At 37.6% G+C, this 22,002-nt stretch overlaps 1 protein-coding gene across 2 annotated transcripts in view; it reads right to left on the reverse strand.

The window, feature by feature from the left end:
* The window catches only part of LOC148837680 (soluble lamin-associated protein of 75 kDa-like), a 30,518-nt gene extending 14,456 nt beyond the window's left edge, over window positions 1–16,062 (reverse strand). The window contains exons 1-2 of one of the 2 annotated variants that reach the window (XM_088910002.1): window positions 15,958–16,062; window positions 550–686 (exon numbers count right to left, since the gene is read on the reverse strand). In XM_088910002.1, the coding sequence (XP_088766128.1) occupies window positions 550–684 (135 nt within the window). In that variant the 5' untranslated portion in view covers window positions 685–686; window positions 15,958–16,062. Of the gene's footprint in view, window positions 1–549; window positions 687–15,951 lie in introns of both variants that reach the window. The other variant, XM_088910001.1, reaches the window with a different exon arrangement.
* Window positions 16,063–22,002: the final 5,940 nt, after the last annotated feature.

Here is a 22,002-nt window from a genome sequence, read left to right on the forward strand (position 1 = left end):
CAGCAGGGAAGGGTGTAGCGGAGCTAGTGTGGTGACGTCAGCACCCTCACTGCGCATATCAGGGTCCTCAGCTGCCTGGGCTGGGGGAGGTCTCCTTTAGCTCACGCGGTTGGAGCCATGTTGCATTATGCCAGAGACCTGGGTTCGTGCCCCAGGTGTGGGGGACGGAACGGGCGACGGGGGGCACAACCCCGCGTGGAAATGTGACTATCACGTTATTGCTGTGACCTGGGCGGGAATGTGGAGTGTCCTTCGCCGAGCCGAAGTTCAGCAGGGGAGGGTGTAGCGGAGCTAGTGTGGTGACGTCAGCGCCCTCACCGCGCGTAGCAGGGTCCTTAGCTGCCTGGGCTGAGGGAGGTCTCCTTTAGCTCACGCGGTTGGTGCCCTGTTGCGTTACGCCGGAGACCCAGGTTCGCGCCCCAGGTGTGGGGACGGAACGGGTGGCGGGGGGCACGACCGCCCGCGGAACCGTGACAATCACACTGAACTAAATTGCCTTTAGCTTAATAAAGGGAATATAGCTTGTGTTGGATGTGTATTTTATTCTACCTGTCTTTGGTTGGGCAGGGTGAAGTACTCAGGGCTGTCAGGGTTGCTGTAGAGAAGGTAAGACATATAATCTTCTGCTGAGCGCCCAAGGTCTTCATGACTGAAGGTAGCCAGGGCATCCACAGGGAATTCCATCCCTAGAAAACACAAAACCCAAGACTGTAGAAATTTGACTCTGGCCTGAGGTCATTCCTGTGACCTGGTCTGAGCACATTTTAAACACATTCCTGTTGTTGAATGTTGTGTCATTCCAGAAATAACTGAAAGATGGAGATAACATTATCAGGAACAGGCACTATGCCATATGTGGAAGTTTTAATATGTAGCCAATGGTCAGTCATAAACGCCAATTCATGGTCATAACATAGGGAGACCATAGCTGTATTCAAACTATAAAATCCTCACTGCTACCACTGTTGGAATTTAGAACAATGTGGTGGATACACCTTGTGTGTGTTTTCTTCAGTATTCTCCAGAAATAGCTCTTTTCCTCACAAATTAAAACATCCCAATCCTTTAATAAATTGTGCTATGACTTCTTGCATCTCTACAACTTGTACTTCCAACATTGGTCAAGGGTCTGGTATCCCAGCTAGGAGGTTGTAGGTTCAAATCACTAGGTTAGAGTGCACTTGAGCAAGGTACAGTACTTTACAAAAATTGCTCCAGTAAACACCCTGCTGTGTAAACGAGTTTCCAGGTTGTTGTTGTTGCTGTTGTAAATGAAAATTGGCTCTCAACTGGTCTATCTGATTACATAAACAATTAAAGAACAATGGATTATTTATAATTTCTATACATTTTACACAAAATACAATGGGACAACTGTCTAGTTTGTTTCTCAGGTCTGTAAGCTGTCGACCTGTCAAAGATAAACTTTCAAAACATTTTGTTCAACTTCCACAGTTTCAAACTCTAAACAATTTTCAAACCTAACTCTTCCACCTTACTATTCAACATACTAAATCTGTATTACTCAATCTTTATGCATTGGAAGAGGAATTTTTCTGGAGACAAAATTACTAAGAGCACCTGCGGATTTGCTACTATGTACAAAATATGATGCATTTGCTTCTGTGGTGACAGCAGCAAAATTTTAAAGATCAAGTACAATGAACAGAAATGGGTTTGCAATACATCAATATTTCAGTGGCAGAACTGAACCACAGATGTTGCTTTCTACATAATAGTTGCTCTATTAGTTAAAATCCACCTGAAGCTGTCAGAAAGAACAGCTATCTCCAAGGGATTATGGATACAGAAAGCTAGTGCATGAAAGTGATAAAAATGCCTATGAAAAAAAAACATTGTGTATTTAAAAGAAAAATAAAATGCCACAATTTCACAGACTTTATTCTATAAACCATCTTTATCTAATTATAATGCATACATTTAAAAAGTTTAAACTGCCTAATACATGTTGCAATGCTTAAACAAAGAGTTTGATATAAGCTCCTGTGAAAAAAAAGCCAAAAACAATAGATACCATAGTAAATTTCTTCTGGATCCACTAATCATAATTATTTTAACAGCCCACTCCATGTTTTTATAGCAGTCTCTTCCAATAGAGCTTTATTCATCTGAGGATTTTGGCAAGCACCGTTATTTTAATTGCTTAATTGGTCTGACTGGATAATGAAAGAGGCCACTGTATCCACATCCTGTAATGGGACTGAAAGCAAGGCTCACAGGTTGCCCTGCAACCAAACTTGGCGGAATAATTAAGAAAAGAAAATGTGAGTTGCCAATTACTTTATAGCATTCCTCTGAACACTGTTTCCCATAAGAAAAAAAAGATTTCACTTCCAGGCTGTTGGTACATTTCTATAAATTCAAAAACAAGAAATGTTAAGGACATAGGGTTGGAATTTTGAAAAATATTATCCCTCCATTTCCTAACCACTTTTTCCACTTCAGGGTTGCAGGGGAGCTGAAACTTGTCCTAGCAAGAAATGGATACAAGCCGGGATTCACCCAGAACGGGACGCGTCCATCATGGGGCTGACAGACACAACCACACACTCACACCAGGGTCAATTTTCCCAGAAGCCAGTTAACTTACTAGTATTTCTTTGGACTCTTGGAGACTGCGGCGACTGAGGAGAGCAAACCTTCTCCCGCCCATTCTTACCACTTTCTACAGAAGCACCATTGAGAGCACCTTGACCAACTGTATCATGTTTTGGTTTGTGAATTGCGACACTTCAGACCGCAAGGCCCTGCAACCAATGAATTGTCACCTATCACAAACGCTGCTTACACAGGGCCTTCAGTATAGTAGATGACCCCTCCCAACGCTCCCATAAACTCTTTGCCCTCCTACCACCTGGAAAAAGATATCGCAGTGTACGGGCTAGCTCCACCAGACTCTGTAACAGCTTCCTCCCGCAGGCTGTCAGGCTCCTCAACACCCTGGAATCTACTTGCACCCACCCCAATTCCAGAAACATGGTTGAAATCCCCCCAGTGTGTTGTGTATATTGTATTAAGTATTTGCCTTGTTATTTGAACTATCTGCACTTTGCACTATGCGCATCCTGTCTACAATGTCTATGTCAGTGCCCTGTCTGTCCTGTCTGTATTTGCACCATGGACCAGGAGGAATGATATTTTGTTCCACTGTTTACTTGTATATGGCTGGAATGACAAATAAAAGTGAACTTGAACTTGAAATCAGAGCACCCAGAAGAAACCCATATGAACACAGGGTGAACATATAAACACCACGCAGATAGCACCCAAAGTCTTGAATTGAACCTGGGAGCCCAGCACTTCAAGACTGCAATTGTAACCACTGCACCACTGTGACGCCCACAAACATTCCAGGGTTTGCAACTTTCTAGTCTATCATTTTGAGCAGGGAATAATATTAAATGTTATATTTAAATAATTTATTTGGAAAGGCTAACATTAAACTGACTTGCTCCTCCAAGGCAACTCAATAGACATCTTCAGAATCAATAGTGAGCAAGAAGTTAACGTAGTTAGTCATGTTCTTAATCCACTCTTTGTATACTTTGTACACTGGGTTCCTTCATGAAGTGGCTCAATGATGTGTTCTGGCTCAATAAGCAACCAGAAGCCAAATGGATTAGATGGGGATAAATGGCCTCTGAATTTCCTTATCAAAATCCCATTGTAGGCTGGTGAGATTCTTTACCTGTATTAGTTTTCTAGATTTTTTTTCCATTTTCCAAATTAATCAAAATTGAAATGAACAGAGACCACAGGGACAGACCGCCATATACTTTATGAACCTGACTGTGAACAAAATGATGGAGTGGATGTCACTGAAATGTTCTGAAACATGTATTGGTTCATTTGTAAATGAGGAAATTAATTACATGCTAACAGCGCTGGGATAAAAGTTATCGTGGCTTTATAGCAGATTCTCACATCAAGCAACACGTCCAGGAGATTGAAATGGATAAGAAAGAAGATGGGAAGCACTTTTTTAGAAATATGGTCAGACACAAAACTGGAAAAAACATTAAAGCCTTTGCATTTCTTTTTTGTTAGAAGATGACAGAGAAAATGTTTGTGTGAGACTTCAAAACAAAAGATGTGCCAAGAAAAACAAGATGTTACAATAGATCTGATGTACCCAAAACACAAGTCAGAGGAAAACAAGAAACTCAAGTCCACTCCAAAAGAAAACAAATTGAAACACTGTGTCAAATCAAATTAAATTTGAACATTTTCCAAATACATATAATGTTTGAAATTACATTTTCCTTCTCTTTAAATTTCTTCACTATGGAGTTTCATACTGTGTTGTGGTGAAAACTGGGTTCACTGAGTTTGGAGATTTTATCCCTCTTTGCTGGCAAAGGTGTCCTTTAAGAGAAAATGCACATGATTTTAAACAGATGGCAAAAACACAGCTTACAATTCCAGGAGTTTAAATAAAGTAGAGAAGCTGTTCTTTTCTAGAAAATACTTTCATTTCCCCTTTGAGATTTTTTTCTCCTTCAAGGTCTGAGGAACATGTTTCCCATTTCTAAGTCATTTTACTTCTTCAATTGCTATATCAATCAATTTTTTTCTGTGCATACTTCTTAAAGAGCTTAAAGAGATTAAAGAAGCACAGTTGAATTTTAAGCATTCTAATCTGCAAGTTATACAGTATGTGAAAACTTTCAAGGATATTGTTAAAGACCAAATGCAGAAGCTACAAGATCATTCATTATGTTCAAAACAAATGCAACAAAGATCTTCCCAAACTAAACATTTAAATTTTAGTGGCCATTTTTCATTACCATGTCAATCATTCACTTGCTGTAGGCTTGGCCTGACTCATGGCAAGAATGTTCCTTCTACGTACACAGAGAAATACCAGATACTTTTTTAATACTTCTGTAATTCTGTACCTTCCTCCAGGGTCTTTAGCCTCCCTTTGTAGAGACCCTTAACTTTATCATTCAAAAATAAGAAGAACTCTGGACACATTTTTTTCTGGACTCACATTTTTAATACTGTATGTGGTGTTTAAAACTCATGATGCAATCAACCACTGCTCTCCATAAAGTTAAAAAAGCATAAAGTTAACTTTAGCTGTCCTGGAACTGGAAAAGCAGTTGGCTCTCCATTTGCATTGCATAATCTTCACTTAGCAGTAAAGTGCTACCTTCCTTTAATTCAAATTTTTGAAGCAGTTCTGAAATCGGCTGACAATTTCAGTCTTGTTCCTAGACATGAAGAACCCTTACTTTGCGATTAATGAACAGTACTGTGTTTATAACCACAGCAGCTGTCACTTTGACTGCTAAACCCTAGAGGCATGCAACTCACCAAAGAAGCACATCAATTAACAAATGATACTGGAAAACACTATTACTACACTAAATATACACCACATACAAATTTTAAACAGAAAACAGAGACTCACTATTTTGCTTCTTGTGTAGCTGGCTTTGTTTTTAGACTGTACAGAGTACTGAAGCCTTCAACCTACACTCTACAGCACAATCAAATGCCAACCAGTGTGGACATATGGCAACAAAGTTTACATTATCAGAGGAATTTCTGCTGTCCATGATGATCCTTTTCTGCAGCTGACAGACACAAACACACACTCACACCAGGGCCTAAGTGGCTAACTGACTAAATGGCACATACTGTATGTGATGCAACCATACTTGTAATTGCTGGATCAGGCAGAGTTAAAAGTGATTTAATGGGGACAGATTGAGAATTGCTGTTTATTGACAGTTACTGTATTAGGTTTTCATTAATGTCCGCAAACCAGGCGGACATTACTTTTCAGAAAAATATGGCATGTTACTGGGACAAAAAAGAAACATTGATGTAAAGAAGAATTAGTTTCCTTTTTGCCAGCTATGTTCCTCGATATCCTGAATTGTCAACACATTTTCAAGTGACATCTGAATTATAAGAATAGATATGTGCTCTACTAACCTGTGTATACTGTGTGAGGCAATTTTTCTTAGTTATCCGATTCCACTCAATAGGTAGTGTGGCTTCAGATAAGAGGGTACTTCAGAAAAATTTAATATTGGTTTATTTTAAGGGTATGTGATGACAGATTATAAAGAGTGTAAAAATAAATGAATAATTTGAAAATGAAGAATTAGCTATCTCTCATCTCAGATAAAGTTCTCTTTCTGTGCTCTAGGAAGGCATTCATGGTTTCCAAAAACAAGTTTTTACACTGTTAGACAAATTCATCATGTTAGACTAGGAAAAACAGAATTAGATGAAGTGCAGCCACATGCATCACAGACTCAAAGTACAGTAATATCCTTTACCTTTATCCTCAATATCGTAAAGATACTGTCCATGACAGGCCAATAGAACTGCATCTTTTTAGTCCTAGAACAAAGCCTGAACCTAATCCAGGTATTCAAAATCAAATCATCAAATGCATAAGGTCAACCTAATAAACTCCTTCAGAATCAGTACTAAATCACAAACCTGAGGACACAAATGGAAACTGCAGTGGTGTTTCCCAACTGGCATGTTGTGGCACAGTGACAAGCCTTCGGACTTTAATGGATGTGCCATGGAATTTCACAAACATCTCTTATGAGAAAAATAGTAAATTTATTAATTTTTAAGTCAATATTGGTCCAAATAAGTAGCAGACAGATTAGTTGGAAGGAAATCTGGGATAAACTTGCATTACTCAAGGACAGGAGATGGAAACCCATTTTCGGCTTTAGAAATACAAGAATCTTTTACAGGGCCCTTTAGAACTTTTAAAGGCATTAATCTGTTCTTGTTTTAGTCTTGTTTAATGAGAGTTCAGCTCTGTGTTTTTCACAGCATGAAATATGTATCCTATAATAAGTCTAGTGGCAGTTTGGTAGAGTGCGATACTCACTGTTCTTCAACAAAGTAAACTGAAAAAAACTGCAAAACATTAATCAAATACTTTTATGGCTTCAATCTGGAAAGGTGACTTCTGAAAAATGGGAAATTTTGAATATGAAAACATTAACAGAAAAATTCTTAGGACCACTAAAAAAAACCTGTATAATTACAGAGCAGAAGAAAATAACGTCAAAGGCACAGTGTTTCCCAGAACGCAGCAATTTAATGGGCTAGTGAGCAGCTTAACTGGCCCATCAGTTCTTATCTCTAAGCCTCATCTCTTGTGTGACTCCACAGCTGTCACACGGAATCCATGTCACAACTGTGCTAGAGTGCAGTGTAGAGACATCAATGTGCTCAGAGCAGAGCCAGCACAAGGAATGCAGTCTCAATAACAGTACAGTACACAACACTGTAGAGCAGGCAGCATTAAAATATGAGGAAATCTATAATGCATTTCAGCAGCTTCTTGTGCAGAACAGTTCTCATTATAGTCTAAAGATTGTCTTGGGAAATATTCTATACCTTTTTTAAATTTGTGCATAAAAATATTCAAGACTGTATGTGTTCCATGTTTCTTACATACCTGGATAAGAAAGGGTTAACAGCATTAATCTCCTTAAGCTCAAATGTAATCTATAGAAAAACACAATTTAGGTAAATTATTACTTTACGACATGAATGGTACGAACCTACTGACATAACCTTTTTTGTATTCAAGAAACTGCAAGGGTTATTTGCTTAAATCCAAAACACATTTGCCAGACTGATATCAGGGAAGGCCTTTTACCAAGTGAAATAATAAATAGGTTTTAGCCACAATATGTGATTTTAATAAGGCTGCAAAGGTAAAAGTTTATTCCATGCTGAAAAGCAAAGATACACAATGTTTCAGCTGTGGAGTCCTTTTCAGGTGTCAAGAAGATTCCACAGCCAAAATGTTATCTCCTGTGTTTTCCTTTCAGCATGGAATAAATCTTTACTTCTTCCTTTGCAGCCTAAGCATGCGGACAGCTACCTACTCAAACTTTTGAATAGGACTAGACTATAATTGGAATCTGCATAGAACGGAATCTTCATACCTGTAGCACAATAGAGATATACAACCAAGGTTTCTTGATATTTGCTGTATAGGAATCAAATACTGTAACATATTCGGATATGTTGAATATGTTTCACATAGAAGGAAATATCAGAAGCTGTTTTTGTCTTGCCCTCAAAATAACTTGAATTACAAAAGTGCTATATGCAACAGTAACTAAACAATGTATCAAACAATATCTCACAACATACAGTGCTAATTCAATTCAGATGCTGCATGCATTCTTTAACACCCTAAAACAAAGCCCTACAACTATAGTTCTGAAAGGTAAAACTTCTCTTTAAATGGGAGATGAACACAGGAAAAGTAAATATAACAGCAAAATGTAGGCTACACTCAGAAAGGTCAAGAAACAGTGAACTTTAAGAATTGCCATCCTATAGCAAATGAAAGGAGGGCTCCGATTATGAGGCACAAATACAACAGACAATAAATTTAAGCTTTCTGTGGGAAGGAGCATCTCCTGAATTTAAAAAATGCAAAATATTGTAGATTGTTGCCCAACATCCTGTACATATGTATCAACTCTGGAATTACTCCTTGGCTAAGATGTAGACTAGAATACTTTAACATTCTGCTGAATGTTCTGCATTGTCAAATAGTTCATTAAGACTAAACTAGATAGTTTCAAAGTGTTTCATAAATCATTAAAAAGCAGTACTATAAAAAACATTATGGTAAACCAGACAAGTTCTGTATAAAGTACTGAATGGAAATAAGAATTAAGTGTAGGATTTTTCCAGGAGCAAGCAAAATTAATACCACAAGCAGCTGACTCCTGTTAGCAGTCCATGAGTGGATTCTTTTAAGTGGAATTACATGGTTTAATATAATTGACTAGGTATTCTCAATCCTAAACTCACCAGGTTAAGACTTAAGGATGGAAAGTAGAAAACAGACTCTGCAGCTGAAAGAAGAGGTGTTAGAATTGACTGGTGGGGAAACCGACACTCCCATCCATGTGCTGGCATGGCTGCTTCAACTCTGCGTTTCAGCTAGTGGACAGCACAGGAAATGAGAAAAAACCCGCAGGGGCAGGAGAGGCAGGGCAAGAAATGAAAGCATTCCAACACTCAGCTTTCACATTTTCACATCGTGATCCTGTAGCACAATTAACATTCGAAAACTGCTTCATTTTATGTTTAACAATATTCATAAACAGAATACCCTGCAAATAAAAAGTGGGACGTTCAGAGACAGTTCATTGAACTGAAAAAAACTTCTCCCCACTTTTTAATTATACAAGTTATCAGTTACAGGGCTCAATGGAGTATGTGTGTCGTTATCTTGTAAAGTAATACATAATTGCTTATAAGAAATATCTTCCAAGGTCTAACTAAAGTAATCAGTTTCACAGATAACTTGTAACTTGTTCATTAAGTTACAACCGATCACTATAACTATACTTTTAAAACTACCTTTCCCCTGGGTTTGCCAGTATAAAAGAGTATGTACTGATCAAATAAGTCAAAAAAAGTCAAAATAAACTGTCTCATAAATTTAGTGATTTAACACAGCTCTGGAGCCCGGGGTTCAATTCCTGACGTGCTGTCTGTATGGGGTTTGTACCCGATTTCTTACGGGTGCTCCAGTTTCCACCTAAAGTCCAAACACATGCTGGTACCTGTAGGTTAACCGGTTTCTGTAAAACAATTGGCCCTGATGTGAGTGTGTTTGGGTCTGAGTGTGTCCTGTAATGGACTGGAGTCCTGTCTAGGTCGTATCCCGGCTTGCGCCCAACGATTCCTGTGCTAGGCTCCAGGCTATCCTGATGATGTGAATACTTTGTAATACAAGAATAAAATAATAATTTTCCATCATAAGATAAGCATATACACTCACATAAGGAAACCCCTTTAAATGTTTAGCATTAGATGTCAAGAATTAGATGATATTTAAATCAGGTCCAAGGACAACTAGAATTTTTTTCAGTTTACCCAAAGAGCGAAAAGCCTTACCGAAACCTTGCCTCCTGTAGACAACATGAAAATAGGAATCACAAATTGCTTGAGCACAAAATCTAGACCATCACCCTGAAAACCAAATTGAGTTTTTAAAGTTTTACTATGTATAATAAAAGCATTGTGCGCCTTTGTGTAACCACTGTCACGGTGTACCTTATCTTACTCATATATAAAAAATGCCTACGTCAACATGAGCAAATTTCAGCATGCTAGAACACAGATTAAAACCTGGTGTTGCATGATGACCCAGTCAATGGGTGTAGGAAATAATTTCTGGCTATTTAATTAGATTGACATTCTCTTAAACATTTACAGATATTAAAACTCGTGCTGTCAAAACTACTACTCGTATCTTAGCTTTTATGAGTCATTTAAATACATGATATGCATAAATATTACACAGGCTACATATTTAATACAGGCTGTAGCACGCCACTCAAAATGGGATATACTGTACTGGAAAATTTCAGTTACAGTTCTGAGAACTGCCATCTCCTGAGGAAATTCTTCACACCTGAAAAATTAAAATAAACTGGTCAAACAACATTCTACAAAACCCTTTGTTGTAGCACGGTCCCCTGAAGCAAACTCTGAAACAGAATTATAAAAGTGTGTTCAAGAACACTCACGTTTTCTCCAACAGCTTATGTAACAGCCTTAGAGACATTTACAAGCAGCCACATGTTGGAGAACTTCAGAATCTGTTCTCCATTTAATGAGACTTTTTTTAGTTGCCACCAGAGGCCCAGAATTTAAACAAAACTAGAGGTGTGAACTGCCTGAAAACATATGTCCACATCCCAGATTCCCCTCGCAGCTGGGCAGGAGGGGCTGATTTTTTGGTTTTACTGCACGTGGTGCAATTCTTCAGGCAATGTCTTAAGGTGTGGTTGGACACAATGAGGCACCCTCACCAAAATAAACTTTAAAAACATAATTATGCATTGGTTTCAGTTAATGTCACTGCAACATCCTATGATTACCACCACTACAGTATTTGGATTAAATGAATCTAGCTTTAAAATGGAGGTTTAGCACTATTGTTCCAGTAATTCTAGAACTGAGGTATCTCTGTACTGTACCTTCTGTACCTCTACTGTACCAGTAAAGGTTTCTCTGTTTTTTCACCATTTACATTAATCAATTTGAGGTAACCTATTCACTGCAACCTAGCATTCACACCACTCATCCAAATCCACTTTGCTATTTGAAAAACAGAACACAAGCATCAGAGAGTTTTTCTTTTACTCAAGCAGACAAACACAGGCCTCATCATGCTCACATACAGTACACATTCTCATCTGGCATGCTCAAATCTGTAAACAACCCACTGCGACTTAAAGAAGCTACAGATTATGAAAAAGTAAACAAATATACAATTGAAATCTCACCAGGAAAACGTTCCAATTGGCACCAGTCAGCTTTATGACCATTTACACAGTTATTCTGAAGCCACATCAAAGATATGTGTTTGAGCTATAAAGGTGTAGGTAAAGAATCAAAAAAGGCCATTGGTTCTGCATTGATTTTATTAAACTTCAATGTGCTTGTGTTGGTGGGGGACACATATTACCCATCCATCCATTTTCTAAATCCTTCTTCATGTTCAGGGTCATGGGGGAACTGGGGCAACAGGTAGAAGGCAGGATTCACCCTGGATGGGATGCCAGTCCGTTGCAAGGCAGACACATACTCACAACAGGGACAATTTCCCTTGAAGCCAATTAACCTACGAGCATGTTTTGGACTATGGGAGGAAACCAGAGCACCCAGAGGAAACCCAAGCAAACACAGGGAGAACATACAAATCCCCAAAATTGAACCTGAGACCTAGTATGTACCCGTATGTTTTTGGACTCTGGAAAGAAACAATAGCACCTGGAGCTAATCCAAGCAAACATGAGGAGAACATACAAGCTCCACACAGACAGCACCCCAGGAATTGAACACAGGGCCTAGTGCTGTGGGGCAGCAATGCTTACCACCTTACCACCATGCTGCCCTTGAAACATACATTACATACATCAAAATGTGGACGAAACCTATGACTATGTCCCCAGTTCCAGATTAAGGTTTGTGATAATGACAGGGTTTTTCAGCATCTGCAGCATGAAGGACAATATCCTTCAATAACATGCATGGGATTAAATTCTAAACTGAAGGTAGAGAGACTTCTGTTTTTGCATTCTATGAGATGCAAATATCAAGGTAAAGTCAGTATTTATGGAATGATTTGCTAAACAGTGCAAACACAACCTTGAGTGAAAAGCAGTGTAATAATAGCCATACGTTTCATCCTGTGGTAAAAGATATTTACAGGTCATCCAATGGGCCTGACTCGACCATAAGGTAGATCTACAATCAAGAAAGGCCTGTCCTACAAGGATAGGAGGCTGGCGAGACAGCAGACGGCACAGGAAAATGAAACATAAAACCAAGACAGAAAAGAAAGTGAAATCAGAAGATCTGAATAATTTACACCATTGTTCTCTGACAGCACAGGCGTTGTATTGTATGTATTGTATTCAGATAGGAAACCATTATAACTGAATTTGTGAACCGTTACTAAACAATAAGCAGCAGATGTGTTCTAAACATCTTACGTGAATCACTAATGTAATGGAAATAAATGTGTTTACTACAGGGTTCTGCAAATTAACCTGATTTAGTTAAAGAGAGGGCTGAATCACAGTGATATTTGGCAAGTGGGCCTTGAGTTTGAGGAATACAAGAATCATAAATGTGAAAAAAGGTCTTAAAATATTGTAAAGAAGACTGTAAGGGACACCAAAGCAACGAAGAGGTAGAAAAAGTATTGGTGTAAAACGAGCCAGAATACTGAGGACAAAGCACAATGGAAAGGAAATACAGAAAGGGAACATGCTGTCAGCACAGAATTGCTTTAACTGTAGGTGCAGTACCTCAACAAAGCTGGTAAGCGCAAACCATTGGTAATCAAGAGAAGTCATTAATCCTGCCGCAGGGTGCAATAGGTCTGGTGTCATGTGAAATGCTGTGATGTTTAGAGACATATTCTGATGTAAAGATATGGAAAGCATGCAGATAATTTTTTCAGGAGATGCCTTCATTTGAATAAGGGTATTTGCAATAGGAATGCAGACATTCTTGCTCTCAATAAACTTGGAATAGCCAATGGCCTGGAATATCAAGATGATATGTCAGCAAGCAGCTCCGATGGTATCTCTGGAAGTATATTTTAATTTGCACAGCTTCTGAACTGCTCCAGTCTGCATGTTCTTTGCCTGGTTAAACACTACAGCTAGCAGAAGCACACCCCCTTGTCAGGAAGAATTACAAATGATGCAGAAACCCGTATGGAGCATTAGTAGATCCATCTGAACCTTACTTCCCTCAGGGGGAATGGGCTTTAAATATTGAAGGGATGTCTCTGCAAGATCAGAAATGTGGTCTGAATGCAAAAACAAAACAGTACAAAACAACAGTCCTTCCATCTTCTAACCACTTCATCCATTTCAGGGTCAAGGGGGAGTCGAAGCCTTTTCTGGCCAACAACTGGCACAAGGCAGGGTACACCCTGGACAGGATGCCAGTCCATCGCAGGGCACACACAGACACAGATATGCACACACTCACACAAAGGCCAATATTTCCAGAAGTCTATGTTTTCCAAATAACACGTCTACATAACTCTTTCAGTATGCTCTCAGTCCCAGAAATAGTAAATGCAGTTTTACTTTAAGAAGATACTTACAGTATATATGTGTAACTTTTAATACAGTATGTTCTTTTCTAAAGAGTAGTAGTAGCAAAGCAATACAGTAGGAGAGTAGCCTATAAAATATGTAATACTTGCATGCATGTAATGTTGTCACTTCAAAACACACATTTCTTTCAATTAACAAAGTAACTGAGCAGGAAACCATGTCATATGATCAAGTGCCATTAGGTCTATATTCTTTTCAGAGTTGAGCATTTTTTAAGTGCATCACTGGGTCTATGGAACTCACTGTCTAGGTCTGTTAGACAAACCACAACTGCTGATATATTGCCAGGAGGCTTAAAGATCTCTCTTTCAGCATCAACATAAACATTTTAATAGTCAGCATTACAGTGCGTCTGTCACAATTTGCTGTTTTTTTCCTCTCTTTTGACTTTGCTTACATTTTGTAAAAAGTAAACATGAAAAAGTTTTACGAAACAGTATATAAAAGAGGACAGATAGAAGAATCTGAAAGTAACTGAAACTGAAAAAATAATAACATAGTAATACTACAGTGTCTGTTGTGCTTGATATTTATGTTAAAATAAATTTAAAATGTTATCTTTTCATAACTAACCAGCTGAAACACTGACTTACAGTATGCACCATATGATGCAGAGTTCCCATTAGGTTTATAATGAACCAAGCCAAACATTTGAAAAATCTTTATGGATAATAATATTGCTACTCAACTAAAGAAGTAAGAGCATAACATACCAATCATATAATTTTCTTTATATTATTTTATATTATAATTAAGTCTTATGTGCACAATCGTACTTCTTACTGAAACTCCTATGCAAGTTAATGCGCTCATTTTAGATTGCTGCCAATTCAAAACAGTTCTTGTACAAACTTCAAGATTGGCAAGAAAACACTGCCAGTGCAAAAGCATTTATTGAAAGCCTTAAATCACAAGTCTTTAAAAAAAGCATTGTTGTTTTTGTAGATTTTGTGCCTTAGAGGAGACTAGCATCTCTCTGTAAAATTATTTTGTGATCAAGCAACCTATCAGGTTGCAGATACAGTCTATTATTCACTTGTGTAAAGAGAGTTTTTAATTAATCTTTTCATCACAGATTTTACACAAAGAAATTAAGTATATGCTGCCTACATCCCATTTTAATCAATTCACCAAAAATCTTTACCACTTGCTCATATGAATAAGTGTTCAGCAGCCTTGAAATACCGAATTCTTTCAATATAATTAACATATCTGTAAACAGAGAACACTAAGATGTGTGTCTGTGCCTGTAAAAACTGCCATTAGCTTTGGGCGTAAGGTTTAGATAGTACATTTTTTTAATCAAAAAAGTTTTAAGACGTTGCATAAAGTGATTTTGTTAATATCACAATCAACAAAAACAGCAAATAAAATTAGTTCATTGAAAAGGTTTACGTTCAAAGTTTCTGATTACTTTTCAGATACTGCATTGCAGTAGTAGTACTTGTAAATAAACTTTATAAATGTATAATAGTACTTTTTTTTTACAGTATAAAAGCCTTATAAGAAATGTGAAGACTCATCCAGGTGAAAGGAACCCATTCATTAGACGTGGAGGAAGTTGCCTTAATTTTAATACGGGCAATTTACTGCACCCCAATATGTTCATTTATATCACAACCAATGGTACCAGTATAAACTGTGTTAAATATTACAAAAAGTTTATATTAATGCATGATGTATATTTTTGATTGCCGCTTATGTTTTACACATTACACACCTCAACAGACATTACTCGCCACCTCAACTGATTCTCGCTTAAAACTTTGCAGAACAGAATCAACAAACTGAAAAAAAAAACGCAAATTCTATTTTGATTTTCCGTTGCTTAGGTATCATGCTGCACCTGAGCAAAACGGATACATTTTCTTTTTACCAAAATGTTTGCTCAAGTGAAAATCGGTCGGTTTCGGTTTTTCCATTTCGACTGGCTCACCTGACATTATCTGGCTTAATAGATTTCCATGCCTAGAAATTCCTACGCTTGCTCCTCTTACCACAAAGACCCCAGTATCAAAACTAAATAAATAGCATTTAAAATTGCAATCGCCGCAGTGTGGTATTTGACGTGTACGTGCATTCTCTGATGCAGGGTGGATTTAACCAGCAGTCTCTAATCCTACCCAACTGATGGTTTTCCAGACCCGTAGGGCCATGCTACAGTATTCACAATCGTTGATTAATTTACGCTTCATATTTAAACGCTTGAAAAAAAATGCAGTTTCGCTTTGAGGAGCTGAAGTAATCAATTCCTCACCTTTACCTTGAGGTAGTGTCGTCTTTTCCTTTTCCGGGGATGTTTTTGTTATTATTGATAATTCCGTAAACCTCTGTGGGTAATAGTGCTTGCCTGATACTAGCCTGCGCTGTATCTGACGCAAACTCACTGTGCTTTGCCCCGAGTTAAAGCAGCCAGCCTTGTAGACCGTGCACAATCCCCTTATGTAACTGCATTTTGTCAAAACATTTAGAACAGGATTTTTTACTTATTTGCTTAAAACGTGAGCAATCAGACAGAGCAGCTATACTATCTTAGTATGCTACCAATAATAAAGAAAACTAAAGAAAATTGCATTACTTTAAACTATGATGGAGCAAACTGCATTATAAAAATTACATTTTGATATTGTTTTCTAAAATTCAAATAGTGTTTACAAATAGTGTGTTGCTAGATTATGTATCTTTTCTTTTAGCAAAAGTATAAAAACAAATATTTGCATTGCGAGGAAATGTTACGATTTAAATGTTATTATTAAATCTTACATGAAAATTTCTCCATGTGCATTACCTAAATAATACATACTGTATATCGACTCTCTAATCATTTATACGGCAAAACGGTAACATTACTCACACAATTACTGTAGCACGTCACGCTTTGAAACAAAAACTACAGTACTTCAAAATATACATTTTTTAAATCTGTAAAGGGTCTTCGATTGTTTTTTTATTATCTGATAATAAAAATGAATATTTAACTATGAACGTACATGTACAGATTAGATACTGTAAATTAATTTATCGCTATAATTAATGCAATCCAGTACCTAAAATCAAAACAATTACTTGTACAACTACTGGTGTAAAGTGTTATACCAAAATATGTAGAATTGATCACGATACAGTAAGTTACACAATAAGAAGAACAATGCAAGATACAGCAAACACCGTACATACAGTACAGGCACGTAATCTATAGGTGTAACCCGGATGCGCGTTTGTTCTGTCACAGAGAGGCAAAAGAGTGAAAATCGGAAATACAAATCCAGCAATTGAGTGCAGCCAATTTACCTACATGTACAGTACCAATATGTCTTTAGACTATGGGAGTACCCAGGGTAATCCCAACTAAACACAGGGAGAATATACAAACTCCACGCAGATAGTACCCCAAGAGTTGGGCCCAAGACCCCAGTGCTGCGAGGCGGCAATGCTAACTACTTTGGAGAAAATTCGGTTCTGAAATGAATGCTCTGTGACAACTGGTTCCACCACAAGGGACAGGGCAGGAGAAGGAACCAACGAGGCACACTGGAGATGAAGACACGATTAGCTGGCCTGAAGAAGGGGAATCCAGAGGACAAGAATAAATAGTGAAAGAAATGGAGATAAATAGGAACAGAGTGATAAAGTGAAGTGTTACATCAGGGCTGAGATTCCTTAAGTTGTTCAAGCAAGTAGGGGAGCAGTAGTGTTGAGTGGTGAGTCACTAGGAGCTGATCTAGCAGGTATGAGAGAAGAGGCTGAATCTATAGGTGTTGCTCAGTAGGATTGTGCAAAGGAACCCAAGCCTCAAAGAAGGGGGTGGGGTCAAGAGTCACTTTGGAGTTCAGAGGAGCTGAGGGAGAGAATCAGAGTGAATGGAGTAAGCAGAAAAGCAAATGATTCTTCTGGAAAGTAATACATTATCCATTGCATCATATATAGCAGATATGATACAAGTGTATGAAATCAGGAGTGGGGGGGGACAAGAGTTTAAATCAGGAGTGAAAGGACGAACAACAGATGAAATCAGGAGTGAGAGGATGGATTACATTAAGTCACCAGTGAGAGGATGAACAAGAGTATGAATCATGAGTGAGAGGATGAACAGATGAAATGTTCATGATGAAATCATGAGTTACAGGATGAAATCAGGAGTGGGGGGAACAAGATCTTAAATCAGGAATGGGTGGTTGAACAAGAAATTAAATCAGGAGTGAGAGGATGAACAAGAGATGAAATCAGGAGTTAGACAATGAAAACAGGTGTGAGAGGATGAACAAGAGATGAAATCAGAAGTGAGTGGATGTAGAAGAGATTATATCAGGAGTGAGAAAAAAGGCAGGGGAAAAAGAAGGCAGAGAGCTGGAGATGATTTACTGTAGAAAGGGATAGTTAAGATTGAAGGGTCAAATGCAGTGTTAAGGAGCCTGTAGATATGGGTCACTTTGGAGCAGAAAATGGGGGAAATAATCTGGTAACAGAGAAGAAATTTGTGGGTTCTTAATAGAGGACTAAATAACAGACAGCAATACTGTAATACGGGGAGGAGGGAGAGAAGGGATCAGTAAGGAATTTCTATCATTTCTAATAATTCTGAGCAGAGTGAATGCACTCCAGGCTAACTAGATTAAAGGGCATCCATAGATGAAGAGTAAGGAGCAAGAGAGGATATATAAAGGGGAAAGGGCACAAGTGATAGATCATAGGGAACTCTACTCAGTCATCCCAAATTAAAGTAACAGAAGATAAGAGGGTGTAATCAACAGAGCCTCAGATAGATTAGTTAGTAATACAGAGAGAAGATGGCTAAGGAGGTGCACAGAATGAGAGCCTTAATGGAGGTCACGATTCCAGTGTTGGAGAAGTAAATGTAGGAGTGACAAAATGAAAACGATTTCATATACAACAAAGAGCTCTCACATTAGGTTATTTGAAAACCACTGATTTGCATTATAACAAAATATAGTAATAGAGGTGATTCTTGACCTTCAAGGAGCTTTTATCTCTACAGCACCAGAAAAACATTCACCTTACAGGCTCTCAGAAGCTTGAAAGGCATGTATAATAAGAACATTAGTTTAAATTTTAATTACTGCAGTATTTTTGCTAGCAATGAAAGTCTTATATCATCTTCCTCAGCAAGGACATATCTGTAAAAGAGACAGTCAAAAAATTCCTCTCTACTGGAAATGGAAGCTAACATATAATACTCTACAGTAAATTCTCAAAGAAAGATTAGATTGTACATCACCTTGTCATTTTCTATCAGTAAAAAGATTAAAACACTGCAGTCATTCTCAGTAGTATAATAGCTGAGTATTCAAGAAGGACCTTCATGGTTTTGTATTTTGTTGGCTGCAGTTGACCATGTTTCAGGTTTACACTCTACATATTAATTTTCACAACTGTAGGTGTTAATATCGATTTTTTTATCTTAAATATTTCTGTCGTTTAATGAAATATTTAAGTAAGAGTCTAATGCAAAAAAATGTATTTTACATAATAATTAAAAGTTCTTAATGTTCCAGGGTTTTGTTATGAATTTGCCTTCTCATTACAGTCTATTTTCTTCATAAGAGAGGTTATTAACGAGAGAAGGCCATTCAGCCCATCTGTTCAAACATTTGCTATTTTACTGACCATCCACAATAGTGCACTGCTGTTTTGCATGCATTCGACCTACTATGTATCATAATTGAGGTTTGTGCAAAATATTGTGAAAGCATCATTCTTCCACCTGAGAAATATCACTATACTATGTCCTATGTTGTTGCTATCTGTAGTTAAAAAGTTGGTCAACACTTTCGTCTCCTCTCAGATCCCTGGGGTATCTAAACTCCACACTTTACAAACTTCAGTATGTCCATAATTCAGTGCAGCCAGAATCCTGATCAGGTCTAGTGAAGTGATCACATTACCCCTAACGAGGCATCCTAGAACTGGCTTCTTATCAGGTTTCGAGTCAACTTCAAAATCCTCATGGTCACCTATGAGGCTCTACATGGCTTGACACTAGTACCTGTCTGGCTTGCTATAGTGCTACACACCACCTCGCAGAGCCTTCTCTTGCTATGCTCCAAAGCTCTGGAATTTTATACCTAAAGGTGTCAGAGAGTCCCTTCCCTGAGCATTTTCAAATTAAGACTCAAAGCCCTCTTTCAGAAGGGCGGCTTTGATTTAATTGTTTCTGTGTCTTTGCTTTCCTACTGAATTCCAAACCTTTGTTGTAATTGTGTAATTTTGCTGTCTCTTCTCTGTGTGCTATTTTTCACACTGTAGGTTTGTTTGACAAACTGCTTTTAAAGGCACTATATCAAATACGTTTTTTATTACTATTATTATAATCTCCACATAGGACACATTGTATGCTTAAATTTACACCAAAACCCACAATTGTCATTGTGGTAAACTGCTTATTTTTAAATGAAGCTTTATTGAATAAACTGAACTGTCAATTCATTGTGTAACAGGTTTTCCATTACGATGATACAATCGTTTTTTCTCCAGCACTTGGAGTGTCTGGAAGGTTTTACAGCATCAGTCTGAAGGAACATCAGTTTTAGACTGCACGGTCCTCTTGCTGCCACAAGATGGGGCACCCATCACCTTTTACAATTTTCATACCATTTTGCAGCGAGTTTTGAAAAGGGAAAATGTTTCAAACCAAAATGTAAAGTGCAGTTAAGAAAGTTTCCATTCATTGTACAGAAGGACTCAAATAATATAAGGGTGAACTGAACAGAACAGAAGCAGAAAGAAATGTTTGTCAAACTAGAGAGAACCTGTCAATGCACATATTTGATGAGGTCTGAAGTACAACTGTTTTACCCTCAAAACACGTTCTGTGCCATTTTTAATTATAGATAATTGTTTCATTGTTTATATTTGTTTTTTATTACCATCAAATATTTTTCCTAATTATCATGTGAACAATAATCTACAATTATAAAAACAGATATACACAAAATGATCCCATTTTGCCATTCCACCCCTCCCCCCAAAAAATGCAGGGTGTATACTGTATATATATAATACGTAACAATCAATACATCTGAAAAATATGCATATATAATAAACAGTATATGTTCATATATTACTTCATATTTATATTTCTTAAAGTGGAAGTATGCTTTATATTTGAGTTACTTATTTTATATTTGTAAATTATTCATTAAATTAAACAAACATTAATTATCAATTATTATTTCACAAAACATTACTTAATATCAATCCTTGTAATTTTTTCCCATCTATTTTCAAGAAGCTTATTCTAATTCCTTCTTCAGAGTGTTACCCATTCCATTTAATATTTAATAAACTTCACTGATTGTTTCACTCCATTGACTGATTTGAGGTGCTTGTGGTTTAACCCACAGTCTTGATATCTGCTCCATATTCTAAAAGGGTATTTATCTATTTCAGAAAACAATACCAGTGGGGTTCTCCAACAAGAAAGTTCTCTGGGCATTAATAGAGTTGACATTTCTAAATAGATTCCATAACTTTGATACTTTGATAGCTTCATCTCAGAATCCTTTCAAAATAGGGAGGCATAAAAATGGGTAGCTACAGTAGCTGATTGTTTCAAAAGTTTCAAATGGGCTACAAGTTTGAAAACATTGCTTACATTATGAGGCAACCCAGAGGTTATTCTGGCTTAGTATCACGTAAGCCATATAATTACCTTTTTTCTTAGCAACTGAACAAGAAAGGTGCACCACCAAAACTGTGTATTGAATAGACTATATGCAGGCAGCCCATTCAATGAAAGCCAGAATCTTAAACGTTTACAGCCTTTCACAGAGCAAAGCTGGAACTTAGGAGAGTCATAGTCTTCTTCCAGCAGACTAAAGCAGCATGCAGGTAGACTGAATAACTCAAATAAGTACATTTGAGCTTAAATAAGAAACGTAATTAGCAACAGAAATATGTTATTTTGCCTCTCTCCCTTTCATGTGAACACATTAACAAAGATTTTTTTGTCTTTCATCTTTGTGTACAGCTCCGTTCTACAGGCAATATATAGGAACATAAGAAACGTGTATCGACACAACTGCGTGATTTGTCAGAACCCAAGAGCAAGAGACCGGAGAATGATGGAACACTTGTCCAATAGGATTGTGAGCGCTCTGGGACAGAGGGATAATGAAAGGAGGCGGTTATGAAATAATTGATTACTGCTGGTGGGGCTTAATCAGCCCAGGCCAGTCAGTACTGGAAAAGAAAAAAAAATGGGCAGGTGTGCCTGGTCCTAGGAGAAGCTGGATGACTCCATCCCTGGCAAAATGAGGCTGCTAAATACAGCCCAGTGGTCGGAAAAAGA

Source organism: Atractosteus spatula, chromosome 3 (assembly GCF_055471065.1).
Source record: "Atractosteus spatula isolate fAtrSpa1 chromosome 3, fAtrSpa1.hap1, whole genome shotgun sequence".
Classification (NCBI taxonomy): Eukaryota; Metazoa; Chordata; class Actinopteri; order Semionotiformes; family Lepisosteidae; genus Atractosteus; species Atractosteus spatula.